Here is a 24349-nt window from a genome sequence, read left to right as displayed (position 1 = left end):
GCATTTTTTTCTCAAATTTACTTCTCCAAATATTTACTAAAAATCATCAATATTTAGTTGTCATTATTGATCTCTGTGATATATATTTGTAGATAGCCCTGTTTAACACTAAGTACAACAGGCCACCTTTTAAACAAGTGGCACAAAGAGCCAGGAAGTAATGATGCTGGATCACAGTTCAGGCATACATGAATCACTGTCTGATATCAAAGTCACAGGAAACCATTGGCACAGTTTCATGACAAACAACACACTTCCATCACATACCACACTTTATGATTACTTTCAAAATTGTTTCAATATTCTTTTATTGTAATTATTATTGGATATTTATATATTGCACATATCCATACAAGTAGCACATGCTCAAGGCACTGGTATTTTTTATGAGGCCAGTATCTACTTCATGGAGGTAATCAAGTAAATGTTGCAAGAAATAACTGAACCATAATCAAGTAAATTTTCCTAGAAACAATTTTCAAGCGTACAAGTGTCCATAGAATCCACTTTAATTGATATGTATCTGAAAAAATAACATCAACAAAAACTGCTGAACTCAAAATAAAATGCTGGTTAGCCTATCACCATGAGCTGAAAATGAAATATTGAATGACTAAATTATATAATGGTGTGCCAGCTTTATGTGGAAAGTAAGCCTCAAGGATTTATATGTTTACCACTTAAATGAAATGTGGTGGGGTAGCATAATGGTAAAAGTGTTCACGCATCATACTGAAGACCCAGGTTTGATTCCCCACGTGGGTACAATGTGTGAAGTCCATTTCTGATGTTCCCTACCACGATACTAACAGAATATTGCTTAATTCCACAAAGGTTATTCTCTGAATCGTGCTGCAATAAGGTTCCTCAGTTGTCTGAGATGCTTTAGTTAGCATACAGAGTTATGTCCCTTGGACACACCGGGAACAAGTGATCATGGGTTCGAATCACAGTTCAGCACCATATCCTTGTGGCCTTAATTAAAGAGCAAGTGGCTTACGCCGCTTTTAGCAATATTCAAGCAATATCACATAAGGCATACCAAAAATGAGCTTTACACAATGCATGCATGTGGGGAATCGAACCTTGTCTCTGGTGTGATAAGCGAACACTTTAACCACTAGGCTACCCTACCATCCCTACAAGGGTTGAAATGAAGAAGTATTACATGTAGTCGATGAAGAGCGGCACTGCCCAGGACATAATTCCTTCCCTCTGTCTTACAACGACCATCACAGGGGAGGACCTTGTGCTATTAACGCTGCTGACCGACACACGGACAGCGGTCATCTGAAACATATAAAGAAGCCTTATCTTACCTTTATGCAAAATAGTTTGATTTCAATGGTCAATGACATGTAAGAAGTTTCCGTGTCACCATTCCCAGGAAGGTGACAACTAAAAGAAAATATTACCCTGTGCCACAATAACCACCAATCTCTACACAGAGAAGCTGTATCATCTACAGTCTAACAAAGTCATTATACGACACATGCAGTGCATGGAGTTCAAAAACCATTTGACTGACTGTTTTTAAGTTTGCTATGTACACATTTATATTACTGAATTTCAATGCTTTATAAATACTCTTGGCAAGGGGACTGTTGATATTCAGAGCTTTCAAACCATCCCCGCCATCAAACGTTATTGATACAGCCCTTTGATAACGGAGGTACTTGCCCTGTTGTATCCCATTACTGAGCGGAAACCTACTGGTATTGGGAAAAGGACAACATCGTGGCTCTCAGCTGGGGGATGTAATGACATGTTACAAAATCAAAAGGAATTATATACCCCTACTCCAAATTCCAATAATCTCCCACTTCTTGAAAGTGCTTGTGCAAACAACAAAACAATAGCAATCAGGTCCGTTATTAACAGTGCTTGTGTATCACTCACATGGCATTACAAAACAACAGGATTATAACTTTTTGGGATTATTATTGTGTGTAAGTAGGTAGGCATGGAACTTAATAATGACTAAGAGCAAAATAATCTGAAATAATGAAAACTGTATACTTCAATATGTATCACTTATAACAAAGTGGCTGTAATCATATAATAGTGGTCAACTTCCTAGAGGGTGTACCACTAACCTGTAAGATCGCCCTGACAGGGCACTGACAACCTAAAAAGTACTTTTGTGACACTGTGTCTCATAGATAAAACAACCCCCTTCTACAGACTGCATTTTTTGGTCTTCAAAATTCAGCCTATGCCAAAATTTGGCTTATACACAGTAATATAGGTAAACGTTTACGTAAAAACTGAAACATTGTCTGCTTATAGAACTGTTAAAATCCCCCAATACAAGTTGCAATTTCACTATCAATGGATTGCAGTGAGTGAGTAAGTGAGTTTAGCTTTACACTGCACTCGACAATATTCCAGCTATGTGGAAGTCTGTAAATAATAGAGACTGACCCAGACAATCCAGTGATCAACAGCATGAGGATGGTTTTGTGAAGTGGGGAACCGATGATGTGTAAACCACGTCAGCGAGCCTGACCACCCCATCCCATTAGTCACCTCTTACGACAAGTTGCTGAAGGTCTATTCTACCCTGAACCTTCATGGGTCTCAATGGATTGCAATTGTTGAATCTCTGATAGCAATTAATCAGGACACAGGAGGGTGTTTGTACTTATTAAAGTTATGACTAGTTACATATGTGTATTAACAGGGAAATAATCTGGGAGTATCTTGATAAAACCTTTCCACACAAATATTCAGGAAATATTTTCTCAGTACACTGTATAACATGAACGGAAGTCAGACATCACAATCACCGCAAACAGGATTGATGACAATGTTAAGTGAGAAAAGCCAAATCATAGGTCTTAGCTTGCATCATTGCATACAGCCTGTGCTGCTGCACCCTCATGCATAGATCGATAATCATGATGTCAATCACAGGATTGCCTTGTCCACTCACAACTTCTTAGGGTAAGAGTTCTGGACATAATCCCTGTTTGAAATGTTATTTGTTTATTATGATTATTTCAAGGGTTTAGGTTTAGGGTTAGGGTTAGTTTTAAAAATTATCGATTTTTAGACATAGAATGCTAAAAAAATGTGGGTTATAAGGTGAAACAGGAAAGACTTCCACCCAAAACACCCAAGAATTTTAACAGTGAGGGAAGAAATCTTGGAGTGACATTTTCAGAAGTTGGATATGTCTTTCAGCAGAGTCGCCATCAACACATAGAGGGGAAAAAAATGACACACTATCCCTTGACCTGGTATGTCCAGTTAGCATACCATAAAAATAAAATGAGAAAAAACAATCCGGCATAAACCTGCATACCCTGCCTGTACTTTCCTTTGTATTTCCAACTTATTTTCACATTTTCTACTGATCAATCAGCATTTGTAATCCTCGCAGCTGTATGCACGCTTTCCAAATTCCAGTGCGGTGCCTAAATAAATGCACGGAGCTAACAGGTGACATGAATTGACTTATTCAAGTCATGCTGTGTGTCTAAAGATACATAAAAGTTATGCCCCTTAGTAGTAAATTTGTATATCGAACGGCAGTAACTGAATTTGGAGGTAGTTATTTGAATCAAAATGCTGTGGCAAAATCGCCTGCCGCTATGAAGTGACAGCTGTTAAAGGTCACATATACTCGAATAGGGTACAAATGCAAAATCACTTGCTGACATCGTTATAAATGAAACCCTGTCATTAAAACTGCTCATTTCGATCTTTAATTACCTTAAATCGACCTTTTTCTCAACAGTGCACAATTCTCAGCCGCAAATGAAATTTCAACCAATCAGAGCAGCGCATCTCCGTGACGTAATAGTGGGTACAGAAATGAGGGTCTGTGCAGTATTCATCTACATTTCAGGGGTTAAACTATTTCGTTTATAGGTTTTTATCGATCAAAGGATTAACCGCTAACATGCTGATTGATTAATTAGTTTTATGGGGATTTAAATGGGAGATTTGTCAAAAGGTAGAGTTTATGTATGTACATTTACTAATCTATACTGAATACACTCTGTCACGTCTGTGTCTATGTAAAACAACACCCTTCTTTCAAAGGATTAACCGCCAATACATTGATTGCTAATTATTGGCTGACTAAATAACTTTTTAAAAAGAATGACGCACATAATGCAATTAGTGATGGATACATATTGATGGATACATTCCTCAATTAAGGTAATAGCCTGACATTGCTCCTATAAATTTTAATATTTGCATTTTTTTTTTAATAAGTTGTCGTAGCTTTCAACAGAAATATTGTTTTCGTCGTTAAGTGTAATGATGCAGACGACATACACTTGGGCGTGCGTGTGAATTATGATTCATATAGGAAAACTATGAAATCTCTACACATTACATTCCTGTTATACATTCGCAGATTGCTTCTTTTTCTTAAGTTTCAAAATTCACACAAGTATGATTATAAAGTAATTAGGATTAAGTATAAAGTATAAAGACGTAGATTGACAAGTGTCTACATACTGGTGAGTGAACGTTACAAACCAAGTAAATTTAGCAAGTGAAGGAATTTATCGCACAGTATTTTCACTTCGACCCTGACCTCGCTTAGGTTATGTTACAGGTTGTGTCATGCAAACTCCTTTTGGTAATGATTCAAATACATATTTATGTAGTTTTGATTTTCTAACGTGATGTGAACAAACCATACATAATCTCATTAATTCAAATGGATTTGACTTCACGATTTTCAAAAATGGCAGCGCCCTGGCTTGGGATGAATGCTATTTAAGTTTGTTTTCACCAACTTACAAAAGGACAATTACTTTCTACTGGTAGTAAAATATATATTTTATTGATGGACAATAGGATTTTGCATGACATTGCTTATAACATAACAATTTCGCTCTTGGAAGTGAGGTGGAGGTCAGTATAACATTGCTTGCAATATAAATGTCACTTCGACCCCCACCTTGCTTCCTTGGAAGAAATCCTTATGATAAAAGTTGTGTCATGCAAAATCCTTCTGGCCATGATTCAAATGCATCTTTAAGTACCAGTAAAAGTAGTTTTGATTTTCTAACTTGATGAAAACAAATCATAATCTCAATAATTCTAACGGACTTTAGCCCCTGACTTCAGGATTCTCAAAAATGGCGGCGCCCTGTCTGAGGATGAATGCTATTTAAGCTTGTTTCACCGACTTACAAAAGGACAATTACTTTCTACTGGTAGTAAAATATGTATTTTATTGATGGACATTAGGATTTTATATGACATTGCTTATAACATAACAATTTCACTCTTGGAATCGGTCAACATAAGGGGTCAATATAATATTACTTACGATAATATTGTCACTTCCACCACAACCACATTAGTGACACCATCACCCAACCCCAAGGAACAATTGACGGCAACACAATTCGGCATGTCTTTGGTGACGTCGACAAATCAGCAAAATGACGAGCTTCCTACACATTTTCTATACATTTAACTGGAAACCGTTCCTTATATGACGTCACTGTAGGGCTCTGGTGACAGAGTTACGTAACCTGTCTGCGGTTCGTTTGCGGGCGAGAGAGAAGCAGACGGCCTTTTAGCAACTTTTAAGCGCATGGTATTAATTAACCACAAGTTAAGTTTTTTTAGGAAAAAAAATGGTGTTTCGTTTAGGACTAACCAAAAGTCTTTCATATGCAGTAATAAAAAGAGTACCAAAAAATTGAGTTTAGTGGTCCTTTAATACGTTTGTTAAAATTAAAAGAGTGATAGAGGAGTGTAGGGAACAGATGTGTGGGTCAAATGATGGACATTGTAATTCTGGCACTGCCATGGAAACACCGCATATCGATGACATGGTCATCGCAGTGGATGTTGAAACTGAGAGCAAGACGATCTTTCCAAAGAAAGTTTTAAATCGGGGGTTTTGTTCAATTGAAGTCAAAATAAGTCTAATAATTGAAAATTATCTGAGTGAATATATTATCGCCCTTGTTTTTTCGACTCAAATGCAGGTAACCAGAAGCAGCATCAATCAACGCCTCAGAGCAATTATCTCACTCTAGCACCAGAGCAATTATCTCACTATAGCACCATGCTGTCTCGTTATATTGCTTATTGTCTCATGCTCAACTTATCTCTTAGAGACAAACAACCCTTTACGATTCTTGCGGTTTGGGGTTACGGTTAGGCACCCTTCACAATCCTTGGGTTTAAGGTTTGACACCTTTACTATCCTTAAGGTTTGGGTTTGGTGTTTGGGTTAGGCATCCCTTTACAATCCCCTGGGATACGGATTGGGGTTAGGTTTAGGGCTTGGGTCTGGATCTGGTACCCTTTCCAATCTGTTGGGACACATTTTCAGGGGCAAACAACCCATACGTTTAGAGTTTGCCTTTACCTTAGAGCAGTAAAATCTGCTTTAATACAATGCTGACACATATTTCATGCCATCTAGGTCTCATCAGTACAGTCCCAGAAACAAAGGCTTAAAAAAATTAATAGGAAGGGTGTGGCATAGTGAGGTGGAAGCATGCGAAACAAAGCAGAATGGTTTGTTTTCATTTCGCGTGCTTCCGCCTTACTGCGGTATAAATGACCCGTTAAACAAGCACTCCTTAACTGTGAACGTGCTTGTAGTCCCCAGGTAGAGTGTCCGCTAATTGCGTCACTAAATAACGGAGTAAGTAATCCAGCACAGCATGTTTGAACCCCAACAGCGCTAATTAATCTGGAAAAGTGAGCCTGGTAAAGTGCAATACTCCTGTTTCGGAAAGAGTTTTGCCCATAACCCCTATGTTTCACATTGTAAATTGGCTCCAGGTGAGTCCTTCCCTGGTGTAATATTTCAACACTAAAATAAGTTCAATGATTGTTTTTTGAACATGTTCTGGTTTATTGAAAGTATATTTAGGGTGAGGTACGCTGTCAGTTTGTACGGTGGGGGTGGGTGTGGGGGTGGGTGCGGGGGTGGGGGTGGGGGTGGGGGTTACAGGCAGAACTCTTACCAAAAAGTAAAACAGACACAGTTTTATTATGTTCAGATACAAAAAAAGAAGCATGTCAAAACTCATCCTAATCAGATGAAGAATAGAATCAGAGTGCAGTTTACAAGGTACTACCTGGGGACTGCTGAGCGCTTGATAATGCTGTATCCTTAGCCCTTGGGCAGCCCCCTTCTAGATAATTAGCCCTTGGGCACCCCCCTACTAGATCCACAGAGTTAGTGAGTTAATGTTAGGGTTGGCTTACCTTTGGTGCGAGTATATGAATCCGAAAAACATCGCCGGGTAAAATGCACTACTCCCGAACTTACATTCATGTCATATGATTTGACTAGAATGAAACTGAATGGTAAATAAGGGTGGAAGTCTTTCCCTGAGAGACCGCCGTCATATCGCAATAAAATTGATCAACAACAAACAAAAAATGCAACTTGCACCATATGATCATGTTGATAGGTGCGTTTCTTACCTCGTTGAGGTCTTTAGTTCCATTGAAGCTGTAAACAAACACTATCTCAGACTTCAAGTCTACGATTTCTCTGTAAGTAGTTCCGAACTCGGCTTCAACAACAAGAGTCTGAAAGTCATTCTTCAGTTCTCCGTACGGACTGATCACTGTTCTCACATGATGATCAACCTCGCCATCAAGGGTGTTGTTCGCGCTGCTCCCTTGAGAAGCAGTGCCGATAAACAAAACAACCGATAATACCCTTAAAACTGAAACAACCATTGCAACCAAAACATTAACTCAAGCACCGGTGTTTCTTGTTGGAGAATCTGGATGGACAATCACGTGCAGTTATGAACTTCCCACGATTTCGACATTTCTTGTTATTGACGGAAGTAGGAAGTAATGAGTGATGGCGCATGCGTTAAAGGGCTCACATTTTCATTCGCCCTATCTGAACCAGCCCGAGTACAATCTGGCAATTTTATAAGTATATATTTATAAACGACATCATTTTTCATTTTCAGTCAATCAATAGATCATCTTATTTCGGTAATTGGGTCCTTAGGCCCAGAGTACAAACGACATACAACATTTTATTGTGGTGACTCATAAATAAGAGTATGAATGACATTGTCGTTCAAGCAGGTACATTGTCGAGCAGTGTAGCACATTATGACACTATGATAGTACAAAAGATGCTAGTTAACCCTTTTACATTAGGGAAGTTTCAACAATGTATAAGAGTTAGGTGTAATGTTCTCAAAAAGAGCTTGATGTATAAGTTTAATGCAATGTGCTCTAGAAAGGCATAATGATTCGTGGCAAATATTATGCATATGTATACATAAATAAGCACACAATTCTCTAAAAGTTAAAAGTCAACAAATTGAACCATACCAGTAGTAGGTAGACAAGATGTTATGTGATGTTTTTCATTTTCACAGCAAGTATATCTCGTGAAGTATATCATGTGTGGGTAGTTGCATTAGTAACAAATCTAACGTATTAAGTTCAACCTGCAAGCGAAAATTTATACTAATGTTCATTTTTCATAATTGATTAAGTCCGTGCTGAAAGGCATCATAATCTGCAAAGTTGTGTTTTCGTTGCACATGTAAAATTTAAGTAATTCATCAGCCTGTCAGTGATGAAGAATGGGAGGAAAACATCACCATTTTTTTACACATCGCATGATACAGGTTCAGGCTAAAATGTCACTACAGCAAAACGGCACCTGGCGACATATTAAGTCCGGTAAATATGCTTTGAAGTTAGAAATGATTGTTCCTACATCAAGTTTCAATTCTGGAGCACTTATTTGCATGAACAATAGTTATTTTTCACAGGGTTGATTTTTAGTCCTTGTCATTTCATAAGTATTGTACTACAAGCAACTCGTGAAGGTCCCGGGGTAGAATAGGCCTTCAGCAACTCATGCTTGCCATAAAAGGCGACTCAGCTTGTCGTAAGAGGCGACTAACGGGATCGGGTGGTCAGGCTCGCTGACTTGGTTGACGCATGTCATCGGTTCCCAATTGCGCAGATCGATGCTCATGTTGTTGATCACTGGATTGTCTGGTCCAGACTCGATTATTTACAGACCGCCGCCATATAGCTGTAATATTGCTGAGTGTGGCGTAAAACTCAACTCACTCACTCACTCACTCACTACTACAAGCTCGTTCAAAGTCTCTGTTGAGCTTCTCATGAAGACTGTCATGAATCTCTCATAAAGATGTGAAGTTAACAAATGCATATTTTGCGCAATTTAAAAAAAGGATAGGTCTTAATTAGGAGCAAAACATCTATGAGAATGGATAAAAGAAATGAAGGAAAAAACAAAAGAAAGAAATACATGTACGTAAGTGAATGAAACAAATAGTAAATGATACACCACGGTCATCCCCTCCTCTCCCTAAACATGTTAAAGAATGCAAAACTATCTCTAGAACACGTGTGATTTTTAAGAGTCTACTTTGAGACATTGTTACGATAATAATTTATTCAGATATCTTATAACGTGGGGAAAACACCTTTCAAGTTTTGTAAAACATTAAGATCAACAAGGAACAGATTTTAGAACTATATCGATCAAGCATCACAAGCATCAATGACGGATCAGATCAGATCGGCGATATGTCATATTTTGCCCACACATCAAATTCGCCCTAACAATTTGTCTAAAATTATTGAACTATCACTATTACTTGCAAACACATTTCACCCGATGGCATATTCCTCTCATAAAAATCAAAAGTGCGTGTGAAAGAAGTTTTTTAGATCAATAACTAGAAACACTCAAACAACGCCCAGTGCATGATGCTTGAGTGTTACAGTACTAAAACTTCTTTCTTTCGTGTTGATCTTAGTATTTGGCAAAACCTGAAAGGTGGTGTGATTTATACTTTGTACGTATTGTTTTTTCAGGGGAGATGGGCCGGTGGTGGGTGGCGAGGAGGGGAGGTGGGTTCACCCACATTGTACATGCTACGCCATAAAATTCTTCAGCCATGAGTTATGAACTGTCCCTATGATATGGGTGTGTGAGTGTATTTGATGTGTAGGGGAATGTGACATATCGCCGATGTGGTCTGATCTGATTGATGGTCGTGATGTTTGAGTGTTTGGGTTCTATTCATTCTTGTTGATTTTACTGTTTGCAGGGAGACTACAAAATGTATGTAACGGAGCGTGGTTACTCCTCGAAAAGCCAATTGCCATATTTGAGATGTGTATGAAAAATGTTATAGCGATTGCCTCACGTTCTTTAACATGTTTAGGGAGAGGTGGCCGTGGTGTATCATTTATTCTTTCATTCATTCACACATGTATTTCTTTCGTTTGTTCTTTTTCTTTATTTCACTCATTAGCATAACACCTGTTATTCCGGGAAAAGCCGAAGTCTTCTTGGCGGTTACGGGAAGGAGCGAATGGTGACGAATGCTATCCGACCTGCCGGAAGGACACGAACAGATGCGGTTCGCGAAGAGTTATCTGACTTGGGAATCACACGAGACAGATGGAGAAGAGAAGGCGAGAGGATTGTGCTGTCATAACGTAGTAAAGATGACTATCTAATGCATTGCTTCAAGTATTAATGCAGATAGTTTTATAGACAACGCTTCATACTGCCAGGCCGACCATACGTTGGTATCGTCATTTCCAAAGGAATAGTGAAATGTCTCGCGGATGTTTTTAGTTTATGAGACAGTTGTCACCAGGTATGTGATCCCTGTTTGTTCTTAAGTGTTATTATTCATTTGTCGCAGTGTCTTATATGTTAAAACATGTTGTATTCAAACCTTCAAAAAGAATTGTTGGTTTTACGTATTGACGTTCGAGGTCGCGAAGTAGGATCTAACGTATCCGGGAAACGACTGTTGTCGCATCATTTGTTACTTTTGTTTGTTTGTTATACGTCTCCATTCACACAGGTCGTCTATTTCTGTTTTTAAAGTTTATGCCGTCATGTTTTGAAGGACTGTCATGAGTGCAGACACAAACACAAATAATCGTAAATGACTCAATCTAACGCCAAAGTATAAATGGGAAAAACACACCAAATCTGCAGAGTTTTGTTATAATTTGTTGTCAACAATATAACAGTTGTTTAACACACCATCATCATTTTCATTCGATATTGCAAGATTTGTGACAAGGGTGTAGCAACAGCTGAGGTAACAGCCAGGTAAGTGCATGATTGATTCATCTCACACAATGAAGTTTACTGCCGATGTTAAAGCCTTAATTTACATAAGTCTGAAACTCAAAGGGGCCGACCATTTTACGCACTTGATAAATTTCTTAAATGTACATCTTGTGCTTTTGGGGTTCCAAAGCAGCATTGAAAACATTAAAATCACAGCAAACTCCATCTTCAAACACGAGTGCCCAGGATGGGGTGTATCAAAATCCACGAAATTTGAAAAACTTCATTTGTTTCAAAAACACATCTGAAGTTTATATAGCAAGAATAGATACTATTGAAACACAGTGGGTCGTTAGCACTGAAAAAGCATATTCCAGAAGACCGCCAATATGCAAAGGAGAGCTACTCCTCATGCTTCATTCAGGTTGTAAATGTGTTTGATTCTTACGTGTTTAGGGCTAAGGCCAAAGACGACCGAGGTTACCACACCAAAATAATCACACCTGCCTGTCTGTGTAATTACATATGTGACAAAGACAGAACCCAGGTGCATGAGCCATAAATCAATAAAATCTGTATTATATTGGTGTATAGCCTGGTCATTGATTGAAATTGTATATCATATATTGTCATTAGCAACCAGGCAGGCAGGCACGACAAAACAGGCATTAAGTTTTGTCAGTGACAGAGACAGCTTGTCACAATAAACATACTTTTCTCAGTTTCCATAGACATGTATTGAAACGTTTCAGTTTTCAAGCTGAGAAATTTTTAGCAATGAAGAATATTTCTCATGCTACTCTTCCTGGAAACTTGGTTTGCAAATCTGCATGTATGGGATCAGTGTGTATTTATTACTGCAGACCCAAGATGCTTGTCATCACAAGAAACATCCATTGTTCTCAAACTTTGACCATAGTGATAATCCGAGCACGCATCATTTGCTGTGTTCATATGAGTGGCCATCCCGTTCAAAAAGCTGTGCTAACCTAATCACTGCACACATGCTTTGGGTGCAGCGCAGCAAAGCTGGTGAAACCACTTTTTTCCCCCAGCATCGTTAAACTTTACAAGTTGAATTTTCATTTTTGATGATTTGTTTCTGTATGTCCCATGCCAGATTACGCAGTGTCTTCTATGGAACGAAGAAGTTGATTTTAAAGCAGTTATTGTAGAAAAGATAAACATAGTTACATACTATGTTTAGAAATTAGATGAATGTTAGACTGAATTGATAGTCTGTAAATTTTATTTGACGCCAAACTTTTACTAAATGTCCACTGGCCACGCTCTGGTTTGGTTATACAGTATGGTTCAAAATTATTGAGAATAGCTAAAGCGTTTCATATTATTAAACGAGAACAAATCAGATAAAATTGAATGTATTGTAAAAGTGAACTGACCTTTTCATGTTGTGTAGGTAACAATTTAATATTTTATCAAGTCTCCTTGAGCTTCACGGCACAGTCTAAGACGGGTAGGCATACTTCCTATCAGAGAGGTTAGTGTCTCGTGAGTTATGCTGTCCCAGTATCGGACCACTTCTCTCTTCACGTCTTCAATTTTTGTCAACCCCTTTTGATTCACACATTCCTTCATCATCCCCCAAATGTTCTCAATGGGATTTAAGTCAGGACTATATGCAGGAAATGGTAATGCAGTCACATTTTTCTCCTGAAACCACTGCTTGGCATGTTTTGCGGTGTGTTTAGGATCATTATCTTGCTGCAAAATCCAGTCATTTCCATAAAACACATGTGCACTTGGAAGGAGAAAATTATCTAATATGTTAGTGTAGCGTTGACTAGTCAGATTTCCCTCAAACACACACAGCGGGGTCGTTCCTAATAAGGATATCCCTCCCCATGCATGAAACTTTGGGCTGTATGTAGGTCGTCGATACAACGGTGCTGACGCAGACTTTGTCCATATTTTCACATTATTGGGATATACCCATATTGAGCTTTCATCAGTAAAAATCACATTTTCCCAGTCAAAGTTTTCATGTGCCAAACACCACTCAACACGCCTGTCTTTATGTTCTTGTTTCATGAGAGGAGAAGGAATTCCAGTCTTTTTCTCCCATCTAAGATCAATCAAATTTCTTCTAACTGTAGATTTTGATACAACTGTTGATCCCCTTTCTATCATTTCATACCTGATGTTGGAGATGCTTGCCCTTTGCTTTTTAGACGCTAAAATTCCCAGCCGGACGCGATCTGAGAAGTCCAATTTTCTGGGGCTCCCTGCTCCTTTCTGGTGCCCAAAATCCTTTCCCTCTTTAAAATTCTTCCTAATCCTATACACAGTAGAAAGAGGAGTTCCTGTTCTCTCTGCCAATGTATTTACATCATCAATTCCTTGATTACACAACTCAAAAATCAACCTTCTTTTATCTTCAGCAGACATTGTTGACAGTGCTGAGGAAAATGACGTCTGCTACAAATTCAGGGGAGGTAACTCTAATTGTACTATACTCAGTAGGCCAAGATGAGTTACCTCCCTTATACCATAACTTAGTTTTAAGTATCAGTGAATCAGTTGAGGTGTTAGGATAGCTCAAAGTAAGAAGAAAAATTCTCAATAATTATGAACCAGACTATACATGTATGTTTAGTGTAAACACATGTTACAGAAAACTAACATCAAACCAAAGACATGTCTATAGCTTCATGTCAAATCCAACAAAACTCAATTCATTTATGAAAACTGGCATTCACTGCCTGTCTTGTAACAGAAACATATTTGGTGCACACATCTATAATACACAGGGTCTAGGACAACTCCCACCCGGACAACTCCCACCCGGACAATTGCCATCTGGACAAATTCCACCCAGTTATTTTCACTATAATCCCCACCATACTGAAATAAAGAAATTTTACTTTGAATTTTTTTGTGTAATATTAACTTGATAAAATTGTAACATTAAAACAGATTGACTTTTATGAAGTTTTTGCTTTGTGTAATTGAAATTGAAAAGAAAAATGTATTTTATGATTTATTTTTGTGGTGTGTTTAATATTAGCTTTGAAAAATTGTGACATTAAAACCAATTCACATTGATGAAGTTTTTACTTTGTGCAATATTCTCTTTGATAAAATATAAACTGGATGAAATTTTAAGATCAAATGTTTATAAAACCAGTTTATTTGTGCTTTGTTGCTACTGTTGTACAATATCATGCAAACATGGCAATATCATCAAAAGTTACAGGAACCGTATGTATTTCACAAGATAGTGCTTCCTTACTTGCTTCCTTAAATGCTATGATTTGTTATGTATTAAATAGGATCAGTAAAACTGATAATAAAGCATGTCAAGAAGAAGGTAATAGTTCATGCTTGTTTTATATGGAATATCGTTATATGGTACATATGTTAAAATGAATACATGTTGAAACTGAACTATGTTCTTCATGTTACTTTACTTTTGGGGTGGGAATTGTCCTAGGTGGCATTTGGCCAGGTGGGAATTGTCCTGCTCCCAAAACGTGTGCCTATGACCCATCATTGGTACGCACAGGACACGTTCTGTGTGGTGATCAAGGAACCTTGCACTTGTGTCTGTAATAGTTTTTAGTGACTGTTTTCAGATTTTCTTTCTGACTTGGTTGACATGTCAACGTACCAATGCCCATAATATCAGTCACTGGATTGTCTGGTCTTGACTTGATTATCTACAGACAGCCATCATGTAGAGAAATATTGCGGAGTGTGGTGTGCACACGAACAAACTAACGAAAGTGTTTATGAAACCACTTTTGCAACGATACAAGAATCTGTTGCGAAACGTTGCATCACCTAATTTCAGAAGTTGTTCCATAAAGTTTGTTCTTATCTGACTGGGTTTTTTTGTGATTTTTTTCACAAGGTGAAGGAAGATGGAGATGGCGAGCAGCAGTGACAGCAGCATGAACAGTGCTGGCAACATCCTCATCATCATGCAAGATGAAAATGGCTGTGAGACAACAATAGACAGTGGCACTCTCAACACAGAATCCCTCATGACAAGTCAAGCTTTACAACACTTTCACAGCAATTCCATCGAAACGCATACAGGTAGCCATACAAGTATAACATCATCCAAACCAATGGAGGTTGTTTCCATGGAAACAGTTGCTGGTAATGAGGTGGAGATACACCCGAACAGCAATTTCCCAGGAGAGATGTCATACACATCTTGTCTTGTGTGTGGAGATCGAGCATCAGGATACCACTACTCAGTGTTCTCGTGCGAGGGTTGCAAGGGTTTTTTCAAGAGGACTGTACAAAAAAGCTTGACCTACTGCTGCAAGGAAGGTGGCACCTGTGAAATCAACAAATATACCCGAAACAGCTGCCAAGCATGTCGCTTTAACAAGTGCCTTCAGATGGGGATGAAGCGAGAAGGTTTGTGTCTGGAATATTGTTTTGGTCCCTACTGTATTTTGTGGGAAAAAAAGAAGCATTTTTGCCAAACTTTGGTAAATTTTGCAATCAAATTTTGGAATCACTTCTGCAAATTTTGTAACTTAATCAATTTCAAAATGTTCCTTGTATTTCTGGGCTTGATTTAAGAAGTGTTGCAAGATAACAACCTAGTTGCACTAGACAGATTTCAGATCTAGTACTTATATTTCAATATGTAATGAAAGAAATATGCATTTGAACTATTTAGATGCTTTAGTCAGGAGTTTACCCATTCAAACATTGACTTGTTCCTGGTGCAAGTTAGACAAATAACTATCAATGTTAATATTTTAATGCGTTAAAAAGTATTCTGTTAAAATTTTCTAGAGGTCAGATTTTCTGTCAGTGTAATCTGCTGGTCAACTTTGTGTGGACAGACCTTTACCCAATGGAATGTTGACTGGCAAATCACATGCTTAGTTCTAAGACCAAATCTGTCCAACAAGTTAGTATGTTACTGGTTTCTGTTCTGTTACCTTGCGCTATTTTCAGTGGAGTATCTACAGCTACCATGACCTTTTGGATGCTTTTTCTGTTTGATATCGGTGCATTTTTCAGAACTAATACAAGTTGTGATGCTTTCATTGAATAATCTTTTCATTGCTGATTTCACTGTCTGATAGTTTCTGTCACAAGTCCCTGTTGACTTGCCTGTCTCTAAATGAAAGATTTGTGCAGTCCAGAAGTTTGAATGCAAGAATGGTGTCAGGAAATTCCAAATGGTATCTTTTGCACAAGCCATTTCTTCTCTCAAATTCAATGATGTATTCGTTCATACTTGTCCCACCTGCTTGACAACAGCTATCAAACTGAGTGTATTTATTTAGAATAGGCCAACTCTTTGCTGTCTTGTTGGTACAGAGAGTCAAGTGCTTTCAGTAATGTTTTCATTTCTCCTATTTTCTTAAAATCTGTCACATCAATCTCCAAAGCTTTAGCCTCAGCTTGTCCGATAAGTGTGAGGGTAACTGCCAATGCATGCTTTTCTTCAACTACATCTGTCATAAGACTCCAAACTTCACAAACATTATCTTCCTTCAGTGTTAAGTCTTTGAAGGGCATTTAGAAGTGAAATGCATAAGAATGAAGATTTTATGGATGTCAACTTCTTTATATGAGAACACAACGTTTCGGAGTTAATGCTTACTCCTTCATCAGGTGTTGGTGATGACTTTAGATTCAAAGCCATTTTCGTCTATAAGGTGAATCTTCCGCTCTGTTACCATGTAAATTCAGCTATATATTTACTCACCAACATAAAACATCTTCTCTTAGCCACTGTCTGAAGTCAACTCCTTGTGCCTTTCAATCAGTCTAGTCCACTCTGGGTAGTCCAAACCAATCAGGATCCAAGCTCATCTGTCTTTCTGTTACAGTCTTGGTTTTATCAGGTTTGTTGTTAAACAGTATACATGCATGTATGTCATACAACTAGCTATTGTGGATCAAATCTGCTTGTTGAATATATAAATGAGTGCACTGAAATTAAAAGTTGTTTATCTGCTGTTGAAGAACAGTTTTTGTTTCCAAACAAAACTAAGTTCAGGTCACTTTCCAAAAGTCATTTGCCCTGTGGCAAATGGCTTTTCAAAATATTTTTGAACCCCTGCTTTTAATGAGTGACCATTTCAGGAAACCTATGTAGCTTTTAGCTTGTTTAAAACTAACCAATGTCCTGGAACATGTCAAGAACATATGGATAAATGCCAAATTCTGGCAGATATACACAAAAGTGCTGTATGATAGCCTTATTTACCAAGTGAGAATTTCTGCAGAAAACACAGAGCCTGACAAGTTTTTACGTTCTGTGTATTTCTTCAGGGAACCTTAGTTTAGGGAAAAGAAATTCACACAATATCTTAAACATGTCTTTAGAAATGATATTGTGTCAGGATTGCATGTGCAAATATTGGGATTTGTTGTTTAAAGTAATTTGCATCTGTTAATCTTGATAATATTTGAAAAACATTTTTTAGGAAAAATTCTTTTGGTGTACTTTCTGACCATGTTATATAATTTAAAAGATACTCAGCATGGTTTTAAAGTGTGGGTATTTTGAAGTAAATATTCAAATTTGTTTTCAGCTGTACGAGAAGACCGATCTCCTGGAGGAAAGCACAGACTAAAGCGACAACGTGTTGATGAGACGTCTCCCCTGGTAATGTCTGATGGCCTCATTGGATTTCCACAAGGGCAGAGAAAAGAGTTCATTGATACACTGGTGGAAAGTCTAATCGAGGCAGGGCCAGATGCAGTTCCCAAATATGAAGGTGGGCTCATTAGTCCAGCATCAGTGAATTGTGTGGGACTCCCTTCGAGGAGATCTGCTTTCTGTGTATCAACAGATCATGTTTGATCTCTAGGGTCAGTAAAGTTCACTTATAACGTACACGCTTACAACGAATTGCCGGTTACAACGAACAAATTCAGAAGTCCCGACTGCTTTCCTATATCTTTGTTATGAATTAACTACCGTATACACCGAACACTGATAGTACGAATTATCTGTTACAACAAACAAATTGATGGGTCCCTCTGTGCTATTTCACGCGTTAATTGACGTGTTTATAACGAACAACAAACAGGCTTCCTCGCATGGGATCAAGGGGATAATAAAATAAACTTACCTGTGAAATTTTATCATTTATTTAATCTTGTGAATCTTGTTGACATTGTCAAGGCATAAATAGCGATCTAGGAAGTCTTTCTTTCAAGTCAGCATGGAAGGCTTGTCACGGAAACGTAAAGCTCTAGATCTCGACACAAAATACCAAATCATCCAAGCTGTAGATGCAGGCGGTAAATCCAAGACTGACATTGCAGCAGACTTGGACATACAGATTTCAAGGCCAATCAGTCGTGGTTAGAGAGATTTAAGAAGCGACGAGGGATATGTTCAGCCATGACACACGGAGAAAGCTCGATTTTGTTAAAGATGCATAATAAAATACATGATCGATGATGAAATGAACGATCCATGACAATTATGTTTTGTCTTATTTTATTTTCTGTGTGAACATGATCTTGTCTGAAACCAGTGGCGTGGTGATGATTCTTAGTAATTTCCGAATGTTCACGAACATTCCCGAATCACTTACAACGAACTTCACTTACAACGAACTGAAAACTACAGTCCCCTTGAGTTCGTTATAAACGAATATTACTGTATATCATGATATCATACTCCTATGTATTGTATCATATGACCTCTGTTTCAGGATAACTGACGTCCTGTATGATAGATCATGTACAATCACTAATTTACTTTGTCAGACCATGAACCCCATTGTATCATGTGTGACTTCTGTTTCAGGGGTCTGACCGCCACCCCCACTGTGTCTTGTGTGACCTCTGTTTTAGGATTCTGGTGCCAGCCCCAAAGTATCATGTGTAACGTTTTTCAAATTTCTGACTGCCAGTATCATGTGTGATCTTTGTTTTAGAAGTCTTGCCAGTTCCACTGTATTATGTGTGACCTCTGTTTCAGGGTTCTGACGCCAGCCCACTGTATCATCTGTGACCTTTGTTTTTGGGTTCTCACCGCCAGCCCCACTGTATTATGTGTGACCTCTGTTTCAGAAGGTCTTACTGCCTTTCCCACTGTATCATGTGTGATCTCTGTTTCAGGAGGTCTGACGGCTGGCATCAGCGTGAATGAGCTGATGCAGTGTGGGTACTCAGAACTCAAGTACATCATCGAGTGGGCCAAGAAGGTACCAGGTGAGAATGCAAATATTACAATCAAGGAAAACACATTTTATTCCACATATTTATTGTTTAATGTTCCTAAATATTGGTGAATTAAATATACATTTAAATCTTTCAAGTTACTTTAAATCACACTGAAAAAGCCATCCATTTTGCAAAAAACTCGAATAAAATGTTTGACAAAATGTATTGAAGTCATTCTCTTTTGAATTTCAATGTTGACAGTACCCTGTGATTAGACTACACTTTACATTGGGGTACATTTGAAGTGATAGTGGGTGGTGGGTAGTCTAGTGAATATGGCAATCGCTCATCATGCCAAAGACCTACACGGGTACAATGTGTGGAGTCCCATTTCTGGAACATGACATGGATTATTGTGCACAGTGTTGCAGCAACTAATTTAAACCATATCACATTCCAAAACTATGTGTATACGAGTATCAGCAATGGCAATACTCTGCAAATGTGCAGAAATCTGCAGATTTGAATGCAAATCAATCAACCCTGTCCCCCAAAAGTCACTGTCATTTGTTGCCATTCCTGAAATATGCTTGTTTTGAACTGAAGTCCAGGTTTTATGCAAGAATTTCATTTGCGATTGTATTTGGTTAAGGTGTTTGAGAGTATAACTCTATCCAGCAGTTTTAAGTGTTGTGCAACAGTATACCTGAATACATCACAGTGAGTGTTGACAGTGGGGTGTACAATTCTGTAATTGCATGAATCATAGTGACTCTATTGACAGTGGGGTGTATTGACATTGGGGTGTACATCTCTATAGACGAATACATCAGAGCAGCTGTGTGGATAGTTGGGTGCACAAGAGTATTACTGAATGCATCAAAATTTATCTTTGGATGTCATGTGACATGACTATTCTCTAATGCAAAGTTTTGTATTTTCAGGTTTCCGTGATCTAGACATGGTAGACCAGATGGCCTTGTTAAAATCTTCCTTCATGGAATTGAACGTATTGAGGTTAGCATACAGGTAAGATTCAGCTCTGGACCAAAATTGAAGAAATGGTACAATTACTGAATGCCCACCACATAATGTCTGATGTGTGTGTTGTCATAACAGGATGCCCATTTGTGGTGTGTCCCACTGTCATATTGTTGAAACATTGCTAAAAGCTGTGTAGAACTAAACTCTTTCACTCCTGTTCTTGCAGTCTCAAGCAATGAGGGTGGTGGGGTAGCCTAGTGGTTATGGTGTTTGCTCGTCACACCGACAACTCCTGTTTGATTACACACATGGGCAATATGCGTGAAGCCCATTACTGGTGTTCCCCACCATGATATTTCTGGATTATTGCAAAACATGGCATAAAATTCCTTCACTCACTCACTCACCCACCCGACAGGTAATGAAAGTCTTCATGCTTTTTAAGACCCGTGAAGGTTCCGGGGTAGAATAGGCCTTCAGCAACCCATGCTTGCTATTAAAGGCGACTCAGCTTGTCGTAAGAGGCGACTAACGGGATCGGGTGGTCAGGCTAGCTGACTTGGTTGACACATGTCATCGGTTCCCAAGTACGCAGATCGATGCTCATGTTGTTGATCACTGGATTGTCTGGTCCAGACTCGATTATTTACAGACCGCCGCCATATAGCTGGAATATTGCTGAGTGCGGTGTAAAACTAAAACTCACTCACTCACTTCATGCTTTTTGTTTCAGGTCCATGGGGCTAGACAACACAATCAAGTTTGCCGAGGGATTGTTGGTTCCATCCGAGATCGCCCAGACAATGGGCTGGGGGAAGGAACTGATCAATGCAACGCTGGAGTTTGCCATTAGACTGAAGGAAGTCCACCTTGACCATAGTGAATTCTGTATCCTGAATGCCTTGGTCCTTACTTACCCTGGTAAGATGGGTTCACTTTGTACAGTTGTGTTCCTTTCAGTGGTGTAGAATTCCAGGCTTCACATTCAGTAATGTTAATGAGGGGCTTCCAGTACCTCAAGGGTGGTGGTGTAGCCTAGTGGTCAATTCGTCTGCTCGTCATGCTGAAGACCTGGGTTTAAATTCCCCACACAGATACAATATGTGAAGCCCATATCTGGCGTTCCCCTTCATGTTGTTTCAGGGAATACAGTCATGCCCCGTTTATCTGAACACTTGTGTTTTTATTGAAATTGTCCGGATAAGTGAATTTTCGGATATCACAGGCCATATGTACAAAGAAACGTACAAAGAAATGAATATAGCAGGCATCAGACATAATGTTTATTGATTACACATAAACAAACATCAGTGAATACATAATATGTCTCTTACCTGCTCATGCAGTTATGCTCGCTTCAAGAAATCAGTCATAGCTTTTTGCACTGGCTGTGTAGAAAAGGACTTTCACTGGTCAGTTCATCACTGTCGACATTCACAAGATCATCGGCAGTAACAGTCACAGTTGCAACTTGTGCATAAGATCGTAGTGCATCGTGAAATTCCGACAAGGCGGTGTCTTCTTGTGGGTCCTCATTTAATTGGATAATATCCACATGACGAAAGCAGTTAGCAATTGTCTGTTCCCTCACAGCTGTCCAAGCTAGCTTGATCATCCAGATTAATTAATTATAGTGACCCACAAATTAACTCGGTCTCACCTTGCTACTCAGAGGTAGTTTATCCTCGCACGCTTCAAAGGCTGCCGACTTCTTTCATGTTACGGCACGAGAGGCCCTCGGTAATCATACATACAGGTGCTCAGCCATCCGGTTACACAAGACAAAAAATGCACATTATTTAGTGTTTTGTATGTGAAAATGACAGTACGGTTACGGAAACCTGATTTCCAGATAGGTGAGTAATTTTACAACCTTGTGAATTCATTACGCTATATGACAATGCATATTTTATTTCAATCCCTGTCCAATTCCCAGATGCTGTGGGTATACAGAACAAGGAAAGTGTGATCAGACTTCAGATTGAGATCCTGGAAGCAATGCTGCGCTACATGAAGTTTCACTATCCATCAGATACACGCAGATATGGAAAGATGTTGCTCCGTTTACCGTCTTTACGGACAGTTAGCGCTAAAGCGGCAGAACGTTTCCTGTCCCTGACTTTGGACGGCAGCATCCAGTTGAATGAACTTGTCTTGGAAATGATTAACTAAGTGACAGTTTATTAGAAGAAAGCTGATTGTGCTTTAAGGATCAAATGTTGCTTCATCAGGACCTCCAGGTACCCAGTGGACTTTGTTGTCATGGCGGCAAATGTTACTTCAGCAACAGTTACGGACTGATTATTTTGAATCTCACTTTATGTCAGCTACACTTCATCACGTGATCGTGTCATAATGAAATGTTTCTATGGTAATTTGAAGTGGATGAGAGGCAAGTAATTGTTGTCACAGTAACATGATGTTGATGATGTTGTAACGCCTGTCTTGTATGCTGCCGTGTGACTGGAACACTGCTGAGTGTGACATAAATCTGAACTCACTCACTGACTGCTGTGTAGGACAAACATGGCGGAGATATAAGTTTATGGATGTTGAATGTCAATTGTGCAGTTTGAACAAGCATATCTTGGCAGAGTGTTTGTGGGTTTCGGATGGGACTTCATTGCGAAGAACCAGGCAGGGAAACCAGATACACTGTTTACCCTGCCTCCATTGTCCACTATCCTTGGACCCTACGGCATCCCGTCAGAGCACTTAGAGTCTATGTTGCAAAGATTGTTTGACACATCTGTGAAAAAAGTGACCCTTTGTATTCTTGCATGATATAATGGGGAGATGAAACCAACAACATTTCTGTCCCTCCATCATCATTTCTTTTCTGCAGAAGATTAGAAAAATTATTTTTTCCCCAAAACTTGGTAGACATCAAACAAATTTTTAGGGGATGCCGTTTGTTATTTTTTGGCAGGTATGGTTTTGCTGTTTCAGTTGAAATAAGTTTGATTAAGCCAAAATGGTGGCAGATTTCATTTTTCATGCAGAACTTAAAGCATATTCAACATTTTTCATCTGAACATAAGAGCTATATTTATCAGGGCAGAAGTTCTGCCTTTGACTGTTTAGATGAGACCAATGTTACTTCTTCAGATTTTTGTCCCTAGAAAACCTAAAGGCAGGAATGAAAAGCATTTGTTAGAAAATCTCCACAGCAAAAATTCATTTGAGTTTTTCAGAGGGTATGTTTGTTCAGGTTTCCACTCGCCAAGGTGCTCGAAGCACTGATAAAAATACTGTGTTGGAAAATCAGAGGTGTATAACAAAATTATAATAGCTCTAAATTTGATTTAAAACTGAACACGTAGCATATTCTACCTTTCACAGTCCAGCCATGTTGTAGTAATGGCCTTTCCTGGTGCACACGTTTAATAACAGTTACATGCATACTTTTTGATTATTGTAGTCATTTCTAAGGTACTCCATTTAGAATATCAAAACAGTTGACTTCAGCTGGTGAGATTTTCAAATGAAGACCTGTGTGTCTTCAAACTTAGTTCCCCTTGAGGAGTTTATATGGTTCATTTTGCAGTCACAGGATGTGGATAGGCGGTGTACCTTTGATGTCGTATGTTATTTTTGTAAGGGATTTTCTGAGGAAGTGTTAAAATGTGAACTGTGTTTGCCAGAATTGTTTAGGTTTCATGAACTCTGTTCACTCTGGTAAGCATCTAACTAAGATAGGTGAGTGAGTTCACTCAGAAATTGTTTTCAGTGTTCATTGATTTCGTAAATATGTTCACTCCAATGAGTATACACTGAGAGTTGAGTAAATTAACTCAAACATTTAACCATTGTCAAGAAATTGTACTATTCCATTCTCGTAAAGGTAAAGAATATTGATGAGAAAACAAAATGACTTTTGTTCTTGGCAGTGCACAATCAAGGTTTGTAAATCAGTTGCATCTACTATCAGTGACATCCTCACCAGGCCACTCAGTATGCACAACCACCCTGTTCCGAATGGAAGTGAGATGTGTCCATGTTTATTAATAAAATTCGCCAACCTGCAAGAAAGATACAAGGCCACCAGGCCTAGTGGTTAAGGTATTTGCTCGTAACGCTGAAGATACAGGTTTGATTCTCCACATGGGTACAACATGTGGAGCCCATTTCTGGTGCCCCCACCCATGCTCTTGCTGGGATACGCTAGAAGCGACATAAAAC

General features: G+C 38.7%; 2 protein-coding genes across 4 annotated transcripts in view; one reads left to right on the top strand and one right to left on the bottom strand.

Annotated features, from left to right (window-relative positions):
- LOC137291832 (SID1 transmembrane family member 1-like) overlaps positions 1 to 7819 on the bottom strand; it is a 38554-nt gene extending 30735 nt beyond the window's left edge. The window contains exons 1-2 of one of the 2 annotated variants that reach the window (XM_067823383.1): positions 7429 to 7819; positions 1169 to 1290 (exon numbers count right to left, since the gene is read on the bottom strand). In XM_067823383.1, coding sequence (XP_067679484.1) covers positions 1169 to 1290; positions 7429 to 7689 — 383 coding nt within the window. In that variant the 5' untranslated portion in view covers positions 7690 to 7819. The remainder of the gene's footprint in view (positions 1 to 1168; positions 1291 to 7428) is intronic. The other variant, XM_067823375.1, reaches the window with a different exon arrangement.
- A 2727-nt stretch (positions 7820 to 10546) lies between these two features.
- The window catches only part of LOC137291817 (retinoic acid receptor RXR-alpha-B-like), a 70839-nt gene continuing 57036 nt past the window's right edge, over positions 10547 to 24349 (top strand). The window contains exons 1-7 of one of the 2 annotated variants that reach the window (XM_067823362.1): positions 10547 to 10631; positions 14934 to 15451; positions 17596 to 17781; positions 19139 to 19231; positions 20128 to 20212; positions 20901 to 21088; positions 22104 to 22370. In XM_067823362.1, coding sequence (XP_067679463.1) covers positions 14944 to 15451; positions 17596 to 17781; positions 19139 to 19231; positions 20128 to 20212; positions 20901 to 21088; positions 22104 to 22339 — 1296 coding nt within the window. In that variant the 5' untranslated portion in view covers positions 10547 to 10631; positions 14934 to 14943 and the 3' untranslated portion in view covers positions 22340 to 22370. Of the gene's footprint in view, positions 10632 to 11025; positions 11099 to 14933; positions 15452 to 17595; positions 17782 to 19138; positions 19232 to 20127; positions 20213 to 20900; positions 21089 to 22103; positions 24039 to 24349 lie in introns of those variants that run through there. The other variant, XM_067823355.1, reaches the window with a different exon arrangement.

This window comes from Haliotis asinina, chromosome 1 (genome assembly GCF_037392515.1).
Source record: "Haliotis asinina isolate JCU_RB_2024 chromosome 1, JCU_Hal_asi_v2, whole genome shotgun sequence".
Lineage (NCBI taxonomy): Eukaryota > Metazoa > Mollusca > Gastropoda > Lepetellida > Haliotidae > Haliotis > Haliotis asinina.
Note: the sequence above shows the minus strand (reverse complement) of the source record. Positions and strands in the feature narration are given on the sequence as shown.